The 22,387-nt window shown below is 38.9% G+C and overlaps 1 protein-coding gene across 1 annotated transcript in view; it reads left to right on the top strand.

Moving 5' to 3' along the window:
* The first annotated feature begins 5,637 nt into the window (after window positions 1–5,637).
* The window catches only part of SAMHD1 (SAM and HD domain containing deoxynucleoside triphosphate triphosphohydrolase 1), a 59,181-nt gene continuing 42,431 nt past the window's right edge, over window positions 5,638–22,387 (top strand). The window contains exons 1-2 of the mRNA XM_031953968.1: window positions 5,638–6,059; window positions 18,480–18,546. Coding sequence (XP_031809828.1) covers window positions 5,867–6,059; window positions 18,480–18,546 — 260 coding nt within the window. The 5' untranslated portion in view covers window positions 5,638–5,866. The remainder of the gene's footprint in view (window positions 6,060–18,479; window positions 18,547–22,387) is intronic.

The raw sequence follows: 22,387 nt of genomic DNA, 5'->3' as shown, positions 1-22,387 counted from the left end.
TTCTGTCTCAGATTTCCTTATAAAAATGGCAACTTGGAGCTCAGTCCTTGCAGAGGGGCTAACATGCCAGGCCAAGGAACCTCTCTCTCCCTGGCATAGCAGCAAACTCTGCCCACTGGAATATTCTCTTTCAGCATCACCCCCTCTTTATTCTTACCCATTTCCCTAATGAGACTTTATACCTTTCTTTTAGGATCTCTCTACTAGAAACTTTACTTCTCTGTCAGGATTCCTCCACTACTTTACTCCCCTGTTGGGAACTTTCCACTAAGGAATTCATCCTTTCTATTCATGTATAACAAAGGCTGACTTCCCAATCCCAATAATATACTTTTTTTTTTAATCAGTCTAGGTTTGGATTAGTAAATTCCTTTACAAAGGACCTCTGTGCCTCCAGAAGGGGGTTCCCACAACTCCCTGCCCTGTGCCAATCCTAAAGGGGATTTAGGGGAGCCAAACCTCTTCATTTGGTTCCCTGAACCCCAATCCTGCCACTAACCTCATCATTAAGTTAAATTGATTTAGATCTATTTAGATAGATAGATTGTAAGAATGTGACTTTTGTAGAAGGCACCTGACCACCAGGAACCCTAATCTCATCATTTTGGTTCCCTAACCAGGAACTCCACAATCTATATCTCATCAGTTGTAACCTACTCCTGGATTAGCTAGCAACTGGAGAAGCATCGGGCAGATGCTTACTGGGCTTACTCCCCAACCATGCTGAGTTCTACAGTGTCTTTTGATACAGGAACTAAAATACTCATCCCGGGCCATTGCTCTAAGGTGATATAGTCTCCTCTAATTTCAGTGTATACTCCAAGGGGTCAAGGACTATTTCTCTTTTCTATACTTATTCCCAATATTCAGCAAAAGAGAGCCCTCAATTAAATCATCACAACATTTTTGTTTTTAATTCACTTACATTTTCCTTTTGTATTCCCTGTGATTAATAAATTGATTTTATTTAGTCATTCATTCTGATCCCTTCCACAGCTCTTTCCAACTCACCTTCTAACTAACAATAATCTTCATTTTCTGTAGATGTTACAAAAGGCTATTCCAGCAATAACCTAAGGAAGGATGTGAATGGATACAGAGTGGGTCCTCAGGCAATGCTTCTGGTGGCCTCCACTATTTTTCTCAGGTGCTTCTAGAGACTGTGTGGAATTAACTGAGTGAAGACACTGTCATGGGAACATAGCCTTAAACTGTATCTTGATACTTTATAATAACAAATAGAGATAAAGCTAAAAGTTGCCGATGTTTGTCCACTTCTGTTTCCTACTACCTCTTAATTAGCATTTAAGTATTTTTATGTTTGTAATTTTTTATTCTGTTTTTAACTGAATTTGAACAATAGTCTTTAAAATGGAAGGTTTAACAGTTTAAAAAGAACTGTTAATTATTTTAAAACTAAAGAAAGAATACATAAACTGTATCAGTAATACATTTTAAGTGTTGCCTAAATTATACATTTTATAGATATTTCAGTTTTTATAAAATTCCTGTGTGAAATGAGGTTTTTCTGAACCTCTGCCTAACATATTCTTACATATAAGACTTTTCTTTTTTTAATTTAAAAAAAATACTTTAAAATTAAAACTATAGTTTTTTATTATTATTGTCGTTTGTGCTTCATTTTCTTTCTTTTTTTAAATAAAGCTTCTTATTTTCAAAACATATGCATGAATAATTTGACAACATTGATCCTTGGGGTTAAGTGACTTGCCCAGGGTTACACAGCCAGGAAGTGTTAAATGTCTGAGGTCAAATTTGACCTCAGGTCCTCCTGACTTCAGGGCTGATGCTTTACCCACTATGCCACCTAGCTGCTCCCAGTTTGATAACTTTTTGAGCATAGTTCCAAATTGCCCTCCAGAATGGCTAGATCAGTTCACAGTTCCACCAACAATGCGTTGTGTCCCAGTTTTCCCACATCCTCTCCAATTAAGTACTTCTTTTGAAGGTGATGATAGTTTTAAATTGTCTTATTGAGGACTTCTGCTTATATAGCAATTCTTTAGGGAAATTTAAATTAAGAATTTATTATTATTGATTTGTATTCTTTTTTCTGGGTTAGATTTTCTGATTAGAAAATTAGATTTTGGGACTTCCCCAAACAATGGGAGAAAAGGCCAGGTGGGGGTGGGGGCTTCTGCAGTTGGGGGTATTTAATCTTGTGTTTTGCAGTTTTTACTTTGCACTCCCTTTTACTGATGAACACCTTGTCAGATTGGAGATGCCCTTTCTTGAGATTATAATAAAGCCCTTTTTGCTTTTTCTAACTCTGATCTGAGAGATACTATCCCACACAAGATTTTTTTTAAGTCTTCCAGAGTCTCAGAGAACTGGAAAGATTTCATAAGAGTATATACATATTCTAAAGAAAAAGGAGCATCAAAGATGAATAAAAAGGGGTGTTTTTTAGGATAAAGAGAATTTAGTCATCCCAATTCTACATGGAAAGAGAAAGGGGGAATTTATGTATGAACAGGGTCTCAACAGTCCAAGTAAATCACTTGTTTCTGTCTAATCCAGATGTAGTTTACTAACTAAAAAGAGATATTTTGCTGAGGAAATGATGCTCAACTCAGAGTAGCAACAGGGCTCAGATGTCAGTTTTTGGGGGCAGTAGCAGTGAAAAATATCGTTGTTCCAAACAGGAGGCAACAGGATACTGAACTTCAAAATCTGGAAAAAGAAAATAAGAGGAAAGAGCCACATTAAGAAGAAACAAATCCAAAACCACACGTTTGCCTTAGATACATGCAAGGATGGTCAGGCCATTTATGGATTGGTTGAATGGGAGAAGATTTAGGGAAGACATTAGCTATGTTTAAGTACAGTTTAGGAGACTGGGCAGTCTCCTGGCCCACTATATATTCAGCTGTCCCCAGCTTGATCAAGCTTCACATCCCTCTTACTTAGCCTTCTACTCACTTTACTAGCAAAACATGGCATTACCTCCCTGATACCCTCTTCAAGAATGAAGGACAAACACTTCTTGAGTAGGAATAGGAACTGCCCCATTGGGGGACCACTGGAACTGGCCAGTTGGGCACTCCATTTCTTTTCTTTTTCCTTTCCTTTCCCATAGTCTACATACCTTTAGCTGTGAGTGCTATACTGAAAGGAATGTAAATTTTTATCATTTAAATCTCTCCAGATACTTTGGGTTTAAGGGCTAGGACTTCACCTAAAACCCAAATCACTCATACTGTCATTGATTAACCAAGGTTCTGATTGAATCAGAGGGGATGTAAAATTTCTGTTTCGGCCAGTCTTAGTCTTCTCCCTCCCAAGGTTATTTTTTGCTGTTGCTGCTGCTCCTCCTGCTCCTGCTACTGCACCTGCTCTTGCTGCTGCTGCTCCCGCTCCCTCTCCCCCTCTCTCCCCCTCTTCCTCTCTCCAAGTCACTCTCTCTCTCTCTGCCAGTCTTTTTGACCTAGTAAAAGGCCATTCTCTGCCTCCTTTGTTAACCAGTCTTAATCACTGATTGGTCCTTGCCTCTATCAAACCGAGACCTGTTAAAGACCTTAGCTTAAAAAGGCCAAGGTCTCCCACTGCACCCAGAGCCATCTCTAGTTGTTCTGCTCCATATGGACCACCAAACAGGTGGCTCTGGAGAAGATGATGGCTGGGGAGCCCTCTCTCCCTTAAATCCAATTCTCTTGCATGTTGTGGTGTAATGCCCAAGAAACTGAGGCAAGATAGAGACTAGAGAGTTTTTAATATTTTATTTGGATTTCTGAGAGGGAGAGTTTGTGCTGGGGGTGTGTTGCCCCCCCCCCCCAGGGCTGATGTCTTAAAGCATCCAGCATCAAATGTGAGTTCTCAATGACATATATATATATATATATATATATATATATATATGACTCTAAGCTAGGGTACATAAAGAGGGGTAGAGTCCAAACTCTGGTGATCCAAGAATCTCCAGGCAGGGACCATCAATCTAGTTCTGATAGGTTGGGGATAGGACCATAAATTCTTACAAATTGGGAGTTAAGGAGGTGTTCAGCTAGAGACAGGATGTCTGAAACTTAGAGATACTAATTACGTATCTGAGATAGGTCATCTGGGGTTTTATCTTTTGGAATGCCAGATCTCCACAGCCATAATTATCTCAGGTCTAATGAGCAGAAAAGAGGGATTACAACCAGGGAAACTGAGGCAGAACAATTCAGGGAAACTGAGGCAGGGCAATTCAGGGAAACTGAGGCAGGGCAATTCAGGGAAACTGAGGCAGGACAATTCAGGGAAACTGAGGCAGGACAATTCAGAGAAACTGAGGCAGGGCAATTCAGGGAAACTGAGGCAGAACAATTCAGGGAAACTGAGGCAGGACAATTCAGGGAAACTGAGGCAGGACAATTAGAAGGTGTGGTGTTCTTTTTCTATACTAGAATTGTTCTCTGTGAGCAGGTTTCTTGGGGAGGTTTTCTGGAGGCAGCCTTAGTTTCAGTTCCAAGTAATAATCACTTCAAAAGCAGCCAGGAGTTAAAATCCAGTCCTTTTTTGTGTCCTTCAAAGTCTTGAGCTTCATCCCCTAGCTCCCTCCGAATGTCTCCAGCGGGCACAAAGGTGGAATATGGAATGACTCTGTCTCCGCCTCGGAGAGGGGGCTTCTGTCCCTGGCCCTGAGAGCTTCTTGCTTCCATGCTCTACACTGAGTACACACCGATCGTTATGTCGCTGGGAAACATTATTTGTTGCAGGGTTAAATCAATTCTCAATTCCACTTAGTCCCTTGTTTCGGATTCTGGCCCATAACGTCCGCTTGTGGGAGCGGATCAATCACACTGAGCCAGGCCAAACGAGATAATCATCGTCTCGGTCGGTTCTAGCGACTGAGCCCTTTGTGAGGCTTCCAACAAGAAGGGGGCTGTGGCACAACAGGGGCGCCCTGCCCCCTGTCACGGTCCTCTTCGAGAAGGAAAGGCAAAGCACGGCAATCGCCCTCTACCTTGGTCGCTTTCCTGCTGAGTGCCTCGCAGCCTCCCCGGCTCCTGGTCTACCTCTTACTCTCAGGAGCCGCGCACCACGGGGGCAGCCGGCTGGCGCCGCGCATAGAGCGCCAGCCCCGAAGTCCGGAGGGCCCGAGTTCAAGTCCCAGCTCGTCCCGAGCAAGTCACTTTAAGTGTCTCCGGGGGAAAAGCCGGTCCCACTATTGCTCCTGGAGAAGAGCACCACCTGATCCCCCTCTCCATCGCTCCCCTCACTCCCCTCAGCGTGCAGCGCCCTCCGCATTGGGGTGCAGGCCGGCGTTGTACGTGCCTTTCCCCTGGGTTCCAGAGCTCGGCGCGGAGAAAACGTTTGCACTCTCGCCCCCACCTATCTGAAGGCCGCTGCGCAGGGAGCGCGTTAGTCCGCTCGGCCGGGCCCGGGGGGGGGGGGACTTGCAGCAGGCGAACGTAGGACTCGGGCTGAAGCAACGACTGAATGACGCACGGCTACCCCGAAATAGAACGTCTGCCTCAGAGGCGAGTCCTCGCCTCCCTGGAAGTCCCCGGCGGGGGCCAGGAGATGCGAAAGAAGGAATCTTTGTTTCTGTGTGTTAAACGTGTTTTGCTTTGGCCCAGACGTCTCTGGAGCCCCGGCTGTTCCGCAGAACTTGCAACTACAAAAGTCCCCAGCAAGGGAAGCGCACTTACTTTCCCGGGGCGGCAGCGACTGCGATAACAGCCGCTGTTCCAGCGACTGCGCAGCCGCCCTCCGGATTGGTGGGGCATTCTCCTCCCTGGCCTTAGGAGGGGGGAGGAGGGGCGGCTGGCCGGCCCGCGCTGGGTGGTGGTGCGCTTGCGCGGCCAGCTGCATAGCCGGCTTCTGGAGCTCAGCGGGTGGCGGCGGCTGAGGAAAGGCCATGAGGGAACACGGGACACCTTCAAAACGTGCTCGCTGCGGGACTCCTTCTCCCACCTCGGAGCCCCCGGCGGCCCGATCCGCGGAGGAGCCCGAGGACGACGCCGAGCCGCAGAGCTGGGAGACCGAGCGGCTGTGCTCTTTCCTCCGCGACCGCGGCTTCTGCAACCCGACGCTGCTCAGCCGCATACAAGGTAGGGAGCGGGACGGGGCTGCGGACGGCGCTGCGGACGGCCCTGCTCCGGAGGCCCCCCCCCCCCCCGGACGGAGCTGCCTGCCCCGCAGCCCTCCCGCTGCCCCTGCCGAGCGGCGCCCAATCCTCCTTTTGTCCCGCCGTAACCCTCGGGGACACTCCCCAAACCTTGCCGGCGGCACCGCAGCCCAGCGACGGCCGCCTCCCCTCCCCCGCCCCTCGGGACCCCCAGCCCCCCTCCCCCACCTGCTCCGTCCCCGTCCCCTCCCCTGCCCCCGTAAGCGGAGGTCCTAAAGGCGGACCCCGTCCTGCCCTGGGACAGCTGGCTCCCGGCCCCCGGAGGTCCCGTAACAGAACGGGGGGCGGGGGGAGTTTGCCACCTTGTGATTTGTTTTCGGGAAATGGGGGAGTTGTGCACCCCGTTTCCGGACCCATAAACTCGCGGTCACCTAACAGTTTCTTGGGCAAAAAGTGGCTGCGGGGGGGAAAAGTTGCCGAAGCCCGTTCGGGGACCTTCTCGCTGGCTTCTCACCTGATCAGTGCCTAGAGTGCCAGAACTGAGCGGCGAAGATCCCGCGGGGGTGGGGGGTGGTCTTGGGGGGAAGCTGCTTCGCTTCAGGGTGCGACGTTAGCAGAGGGAGGGGAGCTTGGCACTGGGAAGCCTCCTGAAGTTGGTAAGTAGGCTAAGGAGCATCCACTAAGGGTGTAGGCAGAAAGGTAGCAAAATATTGCTGTTCAGCCCAACCCAGGATGGACAAATAATATAACGTAAGCCCAGGTGAACCTCTGAGGACGAGGCTGACTCGGTGATCTAATTATTAGTCTCCGAGAATGGGGAAAAAGTAGAATTGGACATTTCTCCTTTGGGGAGCGTGACAAATTGTTACTGTCAGGCTTGCACAGAGCTGGACCCCCCCACCCCCCGCCCCCCACGTTTCTTAAAGATGGGAATCGAGTCATTCGCTTATTGGTGTATGGAATAGAGAGAGATAAGGTGAAGAACTTACAGGGATGCATGAATTCTTTTTCTGTTTTATTATTTCTGTGTTTCCCCTATGACCTGTATAATATGTGCAGGCTCATATCTACTCGAGCCTTGGCCAGCTAGGAACATACTTACTTAATTTATTGATATTTGACATCTATGATATTTAGTCTATTAGCTGGACCACTGTCTGCTTGATTAAGCCTGAAGGCCTGACTTTCTGTTTCCTTGAAGTCAGGAGAAACAGAAACAGCTGTTTCGGGGAAACAGAAATCTTCCATTCCAATCTCCCCAAAATAGCAACAACCAATTAGATGCCTCCCCTCCCCTTCTCTCTTACTTGTGATGTAATTTCTCGTATAAAAGCTATGTATCTTTACTACTTCTTTAGTCCTCCTACCAGGAGCTTTCTCTTTCTCGTCTCGCGATGGGACGGCTCATCCTCCGAAGGTTTTCAATAAACAACTTTTCTGCCTTCTACTGAGTGATCTCTGAGTAATCATTTTGGGTAAGGGTCTTCTACACCCCTCACATTGATAAATAATAAATAGTGATGTACTTCGTGGCTACTATGACTTGCTTACAGCCTGAGCACCTGCTCTCAAGACTAGCTGGACCTCTTTGCAGAGACTCATAGTGCTGGCTATATTGCTTGAAATAAAAAGCAAGACTCGTTGAGTTCCGCTCCCAATCATTTGTTCTGAGCCCCAAGCTGGTATCTTTAATTGTTGTGGTTTCCTAGCAGTCTACAGCTACCCCACATCATAAGAAGTTGTACTTTATATAATATTCATTTGTCTCGCCTTCCTCCTTAGTTCCCATTCATCTCATAGACTTTTTTTCTTTGAGATATCCTGTTTACTCTATCTTTAGCTTTGTCCCAGCTCAGAGCTAGATTCCAGCCCTTGTAACAATCTCGGCTGAAATATGCAGACTAAGTTGAGTGTCTTGTTAAACTACTTTTGAATAAGTTTCTTGTGAGGCTTTGCATTTGGTTTTTTGAAGTTGGGTATGAAAGTAAAAAACCTTATAGCTACCAGAAGTGGAAGTTGGTGTTCACTGGGTATGATTTGCAGCTCTAATCTTGGCCAAGTAAGAGCCCTTCTTATGGTGGGGCCCTAAAAATGGACTGCAATTGCTGGGGAGGAAGGGAAGGGGAAAAACAAATCAATCCAAATCTTTAGTTCCTCGTTCTCTCATCTAACCTTCCCCTCCCCCCTTCCAAGGTAATAGGAAGAGTTGCAGCTGTGGGTCTCCAGGGTTGATTCTTAATTCATTACTCTTCCCTAATTCCTTTCTCCAGGATAGGTTCTTTCCTGTTTTTCTCTAATCTCTCCTTCATCTGACTCTTCCCCTACTCCCATTACAGGTTAAAAAAAAAAAAAAATTGGTGCTTAAAGTGAGTGAGATCCAAGTTTGTTGATTTGTTGTGTAAACTAAATTCATAAGTTTCCAGACCAGAGAGGTATCCTTCATAATATATCTTAGAATCTAAATACTGATAGTAAAAATGAATTACAGAATATGTGATCCATTAATAGAATTATATGTCAATGATCTTTATGTATATTGTATTAGAGAAATATTTGATTACTTGGTACTCAACGTCTAGCACTTGTACTGGGCAATGTATGGTATGCCAAAGAAATAATACATTGGGTCTTTGTCCTGGTGAGTAGTCTTTTCTGCCTGGTAAAGTATACTTAAAATTTTTTAGATCTCCCTGAATCATCTGCAAACAATGTACACTTAAGAAATATTTGCAAATATTTGAATGACAAACCGCTAGTATTCCTAAGAGATTTATTTATTGAGGTTAGGAGCTTAGTATCTGAGGAGAAAATAAGCAGGATAGTTGTTAACTCTAGTGGTGTTAATTTTTTTGTGTTTTTTTTTTTTTTTTTTTTTTGCGGGGTGGGTGGGTGCTTTTTTTCCTCCTGAGATAGCTCTTCTGTCCTCTTCCTTTTGCTGGAATAATCTTCGGAAGTATCAGACAGAAGATCTCTTTTGGTCTGTTTGTTTACTCCCATTGATTTGGGAGAGTTTTCTGGCCATGAACAGCTTATAGCAATGTTGTGATATATGTAAAACTACAGCAGATATTTACTTATTCTATTCCCTTTAGTGCTAGGGAAATTATCTCTAGTTAATATCTAGTTATTCATATATTCTTTTTCCCCATTGGATTGTGAATTCCTTGAGAAGAGGGACTGTTAAGGTGGGGGAGAGCAAAAGGGGGAAGAGAAAAGGGAGAGTAAGGAAATGGGGGGGGGGAGACAGAGGGAGAATATATAGGGGCTGTTAATTATTGCCTTTCATCAATGTTTGTATTTGGCACAAGTCATTCATTAAATATTTGTTGACTTGAAGTGCATAAATTGCTATTACACTTGGTATATACATGATAACCATTATTACTTGTGCTGGTCACTGTGCTAGAGGAGATACAAAGTTTAGGTAAGACATGACTCCTTCCTCAAAAATCTTTTTGGTGTTGCAGGAGGGTAAAATAACAACACAGATAATTTAATACACAAAGTTACTAGATAAAGGGATGAATGAGATGAGTTTTGAGGGTGCAGATCCTTATCAAGTAGTGGGGAAGAGATGGGAAGAAAGGTGTCACCTCACTCTAGGAAGCAGTTTTAGTCTTGTGAGATATTACAAAATGTCTGATGAATGAATTAATTTGCACTTCAAGGAAGTAAAGCTCTCTCCTTTCTCTCTTACTGTCTTGACTACCACATCCATTTTGGTGACTTTGTTTAGTAATGTGGATAACTCAAATCTTTGTACTGTATCTTTACTGTTGCCCTGTACTCCAAGCTTGCTTTTTCACAGTTAATTAACACCTGGATGTTCCCATTCCATTTCAAGCTTGGCTTTCTAAAACATCTTCCTCCAAAACCTGACCAGTTTTCTAACATTCCTAATTGTCTTGTTGGTGGACCAGTTTTCCAGACATGATGAAACTTTTGTTAGTCCTACATCAGATCTTTATAGCTACTGATGTGATCTGTGATATGGGTTTTGGTTCAAAATGATGTGGTTTGAGAACCAATATGATGTGGGTGATGTAGAGTTATGTAGAGATGATGGGAGGCACCAAAAGTTGGGGTCCGTTCATGTGAGGAATTCACAATGGCCATTCTCTGGCAAAATTTAGATTTATTTAGAGAAGAGGTTACAGACAAAATGAAGGAGATACAATAGACATCAGGAATGGTAAATATGAATTAGAGTTGGGAGAACATAGGGGTTTTCCTGAAAGGGACATAGCACTCCAAAAGAGTTAGCTATAAGAAGGAGAAATGGGGTTGGGAAGAATAGTGAAATTAGGAGATACCATATGGCAGAGGGCCAAGATAGGGTGAGGCTGAGTGCTGTGATGGATTGACGAAACATAAGTAGATTTTATGGGGAAAATTTAATCTCAGGGATTTGATGTGATTCCAGACAGGGCATGGCAAAGTGAGACTGCTCAAGACCCTCTTCAGAGGATGGGTCTCAGAAGTTTAACATAAAGTGAATTTCAGGGTGACCACCTCCTTAAAGGATGGGATCATGAAGCTAAATTGATCTCTATCCAAGCCTTCTGCCTCAGGGATCAATTCTTTAGTTTCTCCTGGTCCAAAACACCATTCAGAACCTCATCAGTTACCATATTCTAGGATCTCTTTTATCCATCCTTTTTCTTCCCCACTGTATTGTTAGTTACCACTTTAATTTAGCGCTTAATTTCTTCTTTTCTGTACTATCCTGATAACCTTTTCTTTCCTTCTTTAAATTGACTTGACCAGTTACTATAAGCTATAATGATTGTGGTAGTATAAACAATAGTTGTAAAAAACAAAAAATCAAAACCCTCTTAATGTTTAGTATTTATTATATAGCTTTTCTTGAAATGAAAATTTATTGTTTTATATTGAATCCTTTCTTAACTGCTGTGTATATGGAAATGTGATTTTATTTTTCCTTTTCTCATTTTATATTTAAGTGAAAATTTTTTTAAATGACCCAAAAAATACTCTGCTTCAATATCACATCTTTATTTGGTTTACTACAAACAATTGTCTTCACCTTAAGGGGTAGATAGTCAACTGACATAGGAAGTAATAAACACAGTGGCACTCCAACTCATCCTATCCTCCTGTTGGGGTTTAAAGTTAAGAAAATAAAGGCAACATTGCAGATACACTGACCATCGAGTTGAAGTTTGGTTACTTTTTATAGAGATTTTTTCAGCATATTTTGTTATATCAGTTTTTCACATATACAGGAGATAGTTCTTATAAACAATATTTATATATGTTCCAAATTCTTTTGTTGAGAAAGGCAATAACTTTTTAAAAATTTGAATAGTTTTAAATTTTTTCAGTTACTTGTAAAGACAGTTTTCAACTTTCTTTTAAGATTTTAAGTTCAATTTTTTTTCCTACTGTCTTTAACTCTCCTCTCCCCAAGACAGCAAGGCATCTGCTATATGTTATATAGGTATAATACTTTTAAACATATTTCCATATTAGTTACATAGTGAAATAAAAATCAGGGCAAAAGGGAAAAATCACGAGAAAGAAAAAAACCAAAAATAAGTGATAATAGTATACTTCCATCTGCATTCAGGCTTTACAGTTTAGTCTCTGGATATGGGTGACATTTTTTATTCCAACTCTATTAGAATTGTTTTAGATCACTGTATTGCAGAGAAGGGCCAAGTTTTGTCATAGTTGATCATCACACAGTCTTGCTGTTACTGTGGATACAATGTTCTCCTGGTTCTGCTCACTTCACTAGGTATTATATAAGTTTTTCCAGGCTTTTCTTAAATCAACTTTTTCATCATTTCTTATAGAATGATAATATTCAATTACATTCATATACCACAACTTATTCAGCCATTCCTCCGGTTGATGAGCTTCCACTCAATTTTCAATTATTTGCTACCACAAAAAGAACTGCTACAAACATTTTTACACATGTGGGTCTTTCCTTTTCTTTTATGATCTCTTTGGAGTACAGATCCAGCAGAGTGGCACTTCTGGATCAAAGGGTACATACATTTTTGTAGCCCTTTGGGCATAGTTCCAAATTGTTTTCCAAAATGGTTAGATCAGTTCACAACTCCACCAGCAATAAATTAGTGTTCTGGTTTTCTCACATCCCCTCCAACATTTCATTCTTTTCTTGTTATCTCAGCCAATATGATAGACATGAGATAGTACCTCAGAATTGTTTTAATTTGCATTTCTCTAATCAGTGATTTAGAGCACTTTTTTCAATTTTTTCATATCAAAGTTGTTCGTATCCTCTGACTTTTTAATCAATTGGGGAATAACTTGTATTTTTATAAATTTGACTTAATTCTGTATTTTTATAAATTTGACCTAATTCTGTATATATTTTAGAAATCTGCTTTTCTCAAAAAACAATGGCTGTAAAAATGTTTTCCAGTTTTCTGCTTCCCTTCTAGTCTTGGTTGCATTGGTTTTGTTTGTCAAAGACTTTTTATTTAATGTAACATAAGCCATTTTCAATTTCATAATGTTCTCTAGTTCTTGTTTGGTCATAAATTTCTCCCTTCTCCAATCATCTGACAGGTAAACTATTCCTTGCTCTTTTAATTTGTTTATAGTATCACTCTTTATGTCCATTTCGACCTTATCTTGGTATAGGATGTGATTTGTTGGTCTAGTATCTGCCCTATTTTCCAGTTTTCCTAGCAATTTTTGTCAAATAATGAATTTTCATCGTGGAAGCTGGAATCCATGGGTTTATTAAACAGTAAATTACTATAGTCATTGATTATTGTGTCTTATGTACCTAACCTATTTCATTGATCAGTTACTCTGTTTCTTAGCCAATACCAAATGGTTTGATGACTGCAACTTTATAGTTTTAGGTCTGGTACTGGTGGCTCTAAGCCCACCTTCCTTTGTAGGGTTGTTTTTGTTTTTTCATCAGTTCCCTTGATATTCTTGGCCTTTTGTTGTTCCAGATGAATTTTGTTGTTGTTGTTTTTCTAGCTCTATAAAATAATTTTTGGCAGTTTGATTGGCATGACATCGAATAAGTAGTTTCGTTTTTTATTATATTAACTTGGCCTACTTTTTTGAACATTTGATATTTTCCCAACTGTTTAGGTCTGACTTTATTAGTGTGAAAAGTGTTTTGTAATTGTGTTCATAGGTTTGACTTAGTAGTAGACTCCCAAATATTTTATATGTCTATGGTTATTTTAAATGGGATTATTCTTTCAATCTCTTGCTGTTGATCTTTGGTAATATATAGAAATACTCATGATTTATGTGAGTTTGTTTTATATTCTGCAACTTTGCTAAAGTTGTTAATCTTTCAACTAGTCTTTTAGTTGATTCTCTTGGATTCTCTAAATATACTATCACATTGTCTTCAAAGAATGTTTGTTTCCTCATTAAGGCATTAACTTTTCAATAGACTTTGTAAATGATACCTGAAACTCTTGTATATACAGTTTATTGTTATTTTTTTCATATGCTGTGACTTGAGTTTTGACACCTGAACTTTGATAGTAGTATGCAGAGGAAAACTTGATTCTTTAACAAGATCTATTTTTTGGACAAGATTTCAGGAACATTAATTTAGGCATTTCACTTGTTATGCTGTAGTGTTTAGTTTTAGAATTATTAACTGAGATTGTAGTGAAAAATAAGCAAAAACCTGTCATTTACTAGTAATTTAGTTTTAACAGTTAAAATTTATGATTATTAGGAAAAATAGAGTTAAGTCAGAAAAGAAAAGGGGGGGAAGTGATGAGATATTTAAATTCTTCCCTAGAATAATTCAATTGAGTTTTTGCTATTTAAAAATGTCTTTTTGGAATTGCTTCCAGAAGATTAATTTTAAAGAGTTTAGCTTTTTATATGAAACCCATGTTTCAGAATTTGTTAGTCTTTACCTTTTCTGTTTGTAAGATTAGCTGTATAACTTTTTATTGAAATAATAGTTTCTTTTTTTTTTTTTTTATAGTAACTTTTTATTGACAGAATCCATGCCAGGGTAATTTTTTTTTTTTACAACATTATCTCTTGCACTCACTTCTGTTCCGATTTTTCCCTCCCACCCTCTACCCCCTCCCCTAGATGGCAAGCAGTCCTATATATGTTGAATATGTCCTAGTATATCCTAGATACAATGTATGTGTGCAGATCCAAACAGTTCTCTTATGGCACAGGGAGAATTGGATTCAGAAGGTAAAAATAACCCGGGAAGAAAAACAAAAATGCAAACAGTTTACATTCATTTCCCAGTGTTTTTTCTTTGGGTGTAGCTGCTTCTGTCTGTCATTGATCAATTGAAACTGAATTAGGTCTCTTTGTCAAAGAAATCCACTTCTATCAGATTTCATCTTCATACAGTATCGTTGTTGACGTATATAATGATCTCTTGGTTCTGCTCATTTCACTTCGCATCAGTTCATGTAGGTCTCGCCAATCCTCTCTGTATTCATCTTGCTGGTCATTTCTTACAGAACAATAATATTCCATAACATTCATATACCACAATTTACCCAACCATTCTCCAATTGATGGGCATCCATTCATTTTCCAGTTTCTAGCCACTACAAACAGGGCTGCCAGGGAGATTACCTACCAAGGCAAAGTCAGTAACTATATGAATACAATCACAAAAACACTTTTCACACAAATAGTTATGTCTAAACTGGAAGAATCAAGTGCTCATAGGTAGGCCAAGCTAATATAATAAAAATGACAATTCTACTTAAATTAATCTACTTAGTGCCATACCAATCAAACTGCCAAGAAATTACTTATAGAGCTAGAAAAAATAATAACAAAATTCCTCTAAAAGAACAACAGGTTAAGAATTTCAAGGAAATTAATGAAAAGAAATGCAAACATTTTGGCACATGCAGGTCCCTTTCCCTTCTTTAGTATCTCCTTGGGGTATAAGCCCAGTAGAAACACTGCTGGATCAAAGGGTATGCACAGTTTGATAACTTTTTGGGCATAATTCCAGCTTGCTCTCCAAATGGTTGGATTCGTTCACAGCTCCACCAACAATGTATCAGTGTCCCAGTTTTCTCGCATCCCTTCCAATACTCATCATTATTTTTTCCTGTCATCTTAGCCAATCTGACAGGTGTGTAGTGGTATCTCAGAGTTGTCTTAATTTGCATTTCTCTGATAATGATTTGGAACACTCTTTCATATGAGTGGTAATGATTTCAATTTCATCATCTGAAAATTGTCTGTTCATATCCTTTGACCATTTATCAATTGGAGAATGGCTTGGTTTCTTATAAATTAGAGTCAGCTCTCTATATATTTTGGAAATGAGGCCTTTATCAGAACCTTTTAACTATGAAGATGTTTTCATTACATTAGTTTTGTTTGTACAGAAGCTTTTTAATTTGATGTAATCAAAATTTTCTATTTTGTGATCAAAAATGGTCTCTAGTTCGTCTTTAGTCACAAATTTCTTCCTCTTCCACAAGTCTGAGAGATAAACTATCCTATGTTCCTCCAATTTGTTTATAATCTCCTTCTTTATGTCTAAATCATGGACCCATTTTGATCTTATCTTGGTATATGGTGTTAAGTGTGGGTGGTCCATGCCTAATTTCTGCCATACTGATTTCCAGTTATCCCAACAGTTTTTGTCAAATAATGAGTTCTTATCCCAAAAGTGAGGATCTTTGGGTTTGTCAAACACTAAATTGCTATAGTTGACTATTCTGTTTTGTGAACCTAACCTGTTCCACTGATCAACTAATCTATTTCTTAGCCAATACCAAATGGTTTTGGTGACTGCCGCTTTATAATACAGTTTTAGATCAGGTACAGCTAGGCCACCTTCATTTGATTTTTTTTTTCATTAATTCTTTTGAGATTCTTCACCTTTTATTATTCCATATGAATTTTGTTATTTTTTCTAGATCATTAAAATATTTTCTTGGAAGTCTGATTGGTATAGCACTAAATAAATAGATTAGTTTAGGGAGTATTGTCATCTTTATTATATTCGCTCGACCTATCCAGGAGCACTTGATATTTTTCCAATTGTTTAAGTCTGACTTTATTTGTGTGGAAAGTTTTTTGTAATTTAGCTCATATAATTCCTGACTTTCCTTTGGTAGATAGATTCCCAAATATTTTATGCTGTCGACGGTTATTCTGAATGGAATTTCTCTTTGTATCTCTTGCTGTTGGATTTTGTTGGTGATGTATAAAAATGCTGAGGATTTATGGGGATTTATTTTATAACCTGCAACTTTGCTAAAGTTATGGATTATTTCTAATAGCTTTTTCGTAGAATCTCTAGGGTTCTCTAAGTATACCATCATATCATCTGCAAAGAGTGATAGTTTGGTTTCCTCGCTGCCTATTCTGATTCCTTTAATCTCTTTCTCGACTCTTATTGCCGAGGCTAGTGTTTCTAATACAATATTGAATAATAATGGTGATAGTGGGCAACCTTGCTTCACTCCAGATCTTACTGGGAAATGTTCCAGTTTTTCCCCATTGCATATGATGCTTACTGATGGTTTTAAATATATGCTCCTGACTATTTTAAGAAAAAGTCCATTTATTCTTATACTCTCAAGTGTTTTTATTAGGAATGGATGTTGGATTTTATCAAATGCTTTATCTGCATCTATTGAAATGATCATATGGTTTTTGTTTGCTTATTGATATAGTCAATTATGCTAATAGTTTTCCTAATATTGAACCAGCCCTGCATTCCTGGTATAAATCCTACTTGATCATGGTGAATTATCCTGGGAATGATTTTCTGTAGTCTTTTTGCTAATATTTTATTTAAGATTTTAGCAACGATATTCATTAGAGAGATTGGTCTATAATTTTCTTTTTCTGTTTTCAGCCTACCTGGTTTAGGTATCAGTACCATGTCTGTGTCGTAAAGGAGTTTGGTAGGACTCCTTCAGTCCCTATTTTTTCAAATAGTTTATATAGCATTGGGGTTAATTGTTCTTTAAATGTTTGGTAGAATTCACATGTAAATCCATTTGGTCCTGGGGATTTTTTCTTAGGAAGTTGGTTAATAGCTTGTTCTATTTCTTTTTTCTAAGATGGGACTGTTTAGAATATTTACTTCTTCCTCTTAATCTGGGCAAGCTATATTTTTGAAGGTATTCTTCCATTTCATTTAAGTTGTCGAATTTATTGCCATAAAGTTGGGCAAAATAATTCCTAATTATTGCTCTAATTTCCTCTTCATTAGTGGCGAGTTCTCCCTTTTCATTTTTAAGACTAACAATTTGATTTTCCTCTTTCCTTTTTTTAATCAGATTTACTAAGGGTTTGTCTATTTTGTTGGTTTTTTCATAGAACCAACTCTTAGTTTTATTAATTAATTTGATAGTTTTTTTACTTTCAGTTTTATTGATCTCTCCTTTTGAAATAATAGTTTCAATAACGAGACTGATTTCTGAAAATAGAAATGTACTGGTACTTTCAATATATTTTAAAGAGTTAATCCAGCCACTTGAATTCATTAGATGTACCATATTTTGGGGATCACAGTATTTTCTCTCCTCTTTTCACTGGTTGTAGACCCAGAGATCTCAAGCACAACTCTTATAAATTTTAAGCATTCATTCCAAACTTTTGTCTCTCTTAGCCAGAAACTCAATAAAAATTCAAGGTAGAGTATAGTTAAGTCACACCTATGGTTTCAGGAAATCCCAACTTTTGGTGAAACAATCTTATTAACTAGGGTTTTTAGAAACAACACCCCTCCCCCCCAAAAGCAAAAAAAAAAAAAAAAAAAAACCAAATCCAAACTTTTACATACAAATGATAATGAATGATATGAGGACTATAGATATGAAACTTAACATAAATTACAGCTATTATGTTGGATTATTATGTTAATTGTCATTGCTTTAAATTTTAAATTTGTTACCAGGCCAGAGAATGATAAAGGGAAAATAACTAGTGTGGGGAAAAAAAAAAGGCAACAATAAATCTAAAATTTAAATTTAAAAAAGGAAAGCAGACAAGATTTCTGTAGGATTTGATCAAAGACTTTATAGAATCACCTAACTATAAAGTGATGATTCCAAAAGTCAGGATTGTTGTATTCATGCTTTAAAAAAACAAAAAACAAAACACATGAGTCTTTGATTCACAAGTACCAACATATACTCTAACCTTTTATTAGGAACACCCCCCCAAAAAAAAAAATCTTCAAGTTTTACTTTGTATTTATTATCACTAATGGCTTAGTATTTCTCCCTAGGCATTTCATAGATAAACTTGCATTTTATACAAATCATACAGCTGTGAATTCATTTATAGGAATTTGTTTGAATTATATTTAATTTAGTAAATATAAAAAGACATTATATTTAATTTAGTAAATATAAAAAGACAAGATGTATTAAAATATCAACTTTTAAAAATCTTTCCATAGAAAACAAAATCGGATGCACTCAGCTGCTCAGCCTTGATGAATCGCTTCTTGAAAATCTTGGAGTAAGGTAAGACTGTTGCTCACATTAAAGTATATCACAAAGCACACTTAAGATAATTCTCTTTTAATATTTTCTTCTTTTCGGATTATCATTTGAGTTCTTAATTTTTGATCTAAAAGACAATTTCTGAGTGGGAAAGTGACAGTCAACATATTTTCAGTGTTAGTTGATGAATTTTGCTGGGGAGTTAAATGTTTTTTAATGACCAGTTTCTCACTTTTGAGTTATTTTAGAGAGCAATAGATGATGTACAAAGATGAGAAAGCAAAAATATTTTCAAGAATACATAAGGCTGCAAATCTAGCTAAAATATGTGGAAACTATTTAAATTTTCTGCTGTCATCTTGTTAGCTGTTGGTTTTAAAACTTCATATTTTGAAAGACCAGCAATTTGCTGGTGATTTAATTCTGGAAAAAAGAAAACCAAGTGTCATTAGCAAGGTTCATTTGTACCTTTTAATGTTTTGAGTAATTTTATTTCAGGATCAACAGCTAATCTCTTTTAAGACTCTCATCTAAGGTGACATTGGTATTCTATTATTCACAGGAGCTTTCTTAAACAATTTCTTCAGGGATTGAACTTGTCTTTCTCTTGTGCTGGCAATCTTGGGATATAAAATCTTTTTAGGGACTCAATATTTCAAATTTACTCCACTTTATAATGTTGTAAAAGAGTTACTAGACTGACAATCAGAGATTTTCTGTTATTAGCAGTCTAACCTTGGACAACTGGCAGAGAACAAGCATTTATTGTGTGCTAGCCACTGGAGATAGGGGAAAAAATGATGTAAATTTGGAGGTGAGCCACTAGCATCAAATGGGAGAATCAAGAAAGGCTTCACTCAAAAGGAAATATTTGAACTGAACTTTGAAAGGGATACTAAGAAATAGAGAATTCATTAGAACAGAGAGTTATGGGGGCAGCTCATTCCAAAACACAGGAAGAGAGATGGAGTTTTGTGTGAAGAAAAGAGAGGAATTCATTTTGGCTGGTGCAAAGAGTGTATGAAGGAAATAACCTATGATAAGGCTGGAAAGATAGTTTAGGGTCTAGTCATGAAGGCCTTTAGAGACCGAAGGAATCAATATTTGATTGTAGAGGCAAGAAAGTGCCCCTGGAGTTTGAGGAGAAGGAGTGACTTGGTCATATCTGTGTTTTAGTATTATCTGCCACTTTGTCAGCTCTTTGGAAAATGGATTGGAGAGGGAAGAAGTAAGGGTTGGAGACCATTTAGAAGACTGGCAGTAGTCCAGGTGAGAGGTGAGGTGGTTAGCTAGATAAATGAGAAAGGGATGGGATAGTGAATGGTGTAGAGGTAGTATCTATGAGACTTGGCCACTGATTAGTTAGGTGAAGGAAGAATGAGGGATCGGGGAAGACTTCTGAGTTTCAATCCTAGATGATTGGATAGATCAGACATCTAACTAGAAATATCCAGTTAGGTAACTGGATATGGTGCTGAAGGAGTGGGAGTGGGGGCTCAGACGTATAACTGGAAATATAGATCTAGGACCCATCTGTATGGTCACTTAACTTATGGGAGATAATGATTGCCCAAAGAAAGACCGAACAGATCCCATAGTTTGGAAGTTGGAAATAGAAGAATATTCAGTCAGTTAATAAATATCAAAAAACGTTTATTAAGATCCTGTCTTATACCAGGCATTGAGCTAGTATTGGTACAAAGAAAAAGGTAAAAATCTTTATTGTCAAGGAGCTAACAGTCTAATGGGGGAGAAAACATGTAGATGCATATGCACAAGCAAAAGTATGTGTGGTTAAATTGGAGGGAATTGAAGGCAGGCACTAATTAAGGGTCCTTGGGAAAAGCTTCTTTTAAAAAGTGACATTTGAGCTGAGCCTTAAAGGAACCCCCTGAAGGCAAGAAAATTCCACGTATGGGACACAGCCCATGAAAATTCCCTGAGTCAGGAAAATGGAAGTGTTTTGTTCCAGGAACAAAAAAAGGAGTCCAGTGTCACTAGATAGAAGAATATGTGGAAGTGAATAAAGTATAAGAAAACTTTAAAGCTATAAGAAATGGAGTTTATTAACTGCTTTGTTGAAGAACAGTCAGACAGGAAGGAACTGAGAACCGAGAGAGCCCTCTCTGGACCGCAGTTTATTTTTCTGTAAAAACTGTTTTTTTTTCCCCCATTGCTAATATTTTACACTAGAGTCTAATGGAATGGTTACTCTTTGGAGCGTTAGAATTATCAGATTAAAACTGGTTAATCATTATCTTATCAATAGTCTCTGTAATTAGTCCTTCATAAATAGTTTGGTTTCTGGTGCTAAAATGGTCAGAGCAGATAGAGGGGGGAAAATGTGTGAAAATAGAGATCTAGATTTGAATCCAGCCTTTGACACTAGCTATATGACCCTGTTGCAAAACAGTTTATCTTTCTCAGAGTCAGGTGATAATTGTGTTAGTTACTTCCACTGGGTTGTTATATTGGAAGGAAAGTACTTTGTAACTTAAAATGTGGTAGAAACATGAGATGGTGATATTATTATCAGACATAAAGTAGTCTGTAGTAAATTCTTCTTTTCAATAACTGCTGAAAAAAATATTTTTTTAAAAAGCAGCAGCAGCAGGAAAAAAAAAGAGAAAGCAAGAAAAGGAAAAAACCAATCAGGAAAATCTAGGTTTGTGCCCTGCCTCTGACCTTGAGCTATGGCTGGTTAGCTCAGTTGTCTACAGCATTGTCAAGGGTTTGATCCCCGTATGGATCATGGAAAAAAAAAATATTGGGGGATAACTAAGTAGTAGAGTGGGACTTAGAGTCAGGAAGATTTATTTTCCTGAGGTCAAAGTGCCTCAGTCACTTACTAGCTGTGATCCTAGGCAACGCACTTAAAGTTACCTCATCTGTAGAATGAGCTGGAGAAGAAAGGGGCAAATCCTTCCAGTACTTTTGTCAAGAAAACCTGAAATGGGGTCACAAAGAGTCTGTAATGACTGAACAAATCCAACTCTCAATGAGGGTCTTTTAACTTCTCAGTCCCATCCATCCTATCAACTTCTCAGTCATCTCATCCCATCCATCCAATCCTGTATAGAGCACCTTTCCCCCCTCCAAATAGTTTGGATTCGGTCTCGGAGCCAATCCTGATCTGCCTGAGCGAGAGAAGTTCTCTCCAGCAGAACCAGTCCAAAAGAGACTTCTTTTTGTGACAAGTGCTGATCCTTATCCATTATTGTTTAAACACTCTGTTATGTCAACTAGATTGAACCGGCCTCTTACCTGGATGGCTAGAGCCAAGCAAAGCAGACTAGACACAGAAGAGGCTGAAATCTAATTTCGAAGGGAGGGAAACAGCTTACAAGCAAAGTCCACATTCCTAAGGGGTTGTGGGGGGAGGGCTCGCCTATTTACAGCAGAGGTAGGGTTGTTTTTTTTTTTTTTTTTAAATTTATTATAATAACTTTTTATTGACAGAACCCATGCCAGAGTAATTTTTTACAACATTATCCCTTGCAGTCATTTCTGTTCTGATTTTTCCCCTCTCTCCCTCCACCCCCCTCCCCTAGATGGCAAGCAGTCCTACATATGTTGAATATGTCGCAATATATCCTAGATACAATATATGTGTGCAGAACCAAACAGTTCTCTTGTTGCTCAGGGAGAATTGGATTCACAAGGTAAAAATAACCTGGGAAGAAAAACAAAAATGCAAACAGTTTACATTCATTTCCCAGTGTTCTTTCTTTGGGTGTAGCTGCTTCTGTCCATCCTTGATCAATTAAAACTGAGTTAGGTCTCTTTGTCAAAGAAATCCACTTCCATCAGATTACATCTTCATACAGTATCGTTGTTGAAGTATATAATGATCTCCTGGTTC

The sequence above is a fragment of the Sarcophilus harrisii genome, chromosome 2 (assembly GCF_902635505.1).
Source record: "Sarcophilus harrisii chromosome 2, mSarHar1.11, whole genome shotgun sequence".
NCBI lineage: Eukaryota > Metazoa > Chordata > Mammalia > Dasyuromorphia > Dasyuridae > Sarcophilus > Sarcophilus harrisii.
Note: the sequence above shows the minus strand (reverse complement) of the source record. Positions and strands in the feature narration are given on the sequence as shown.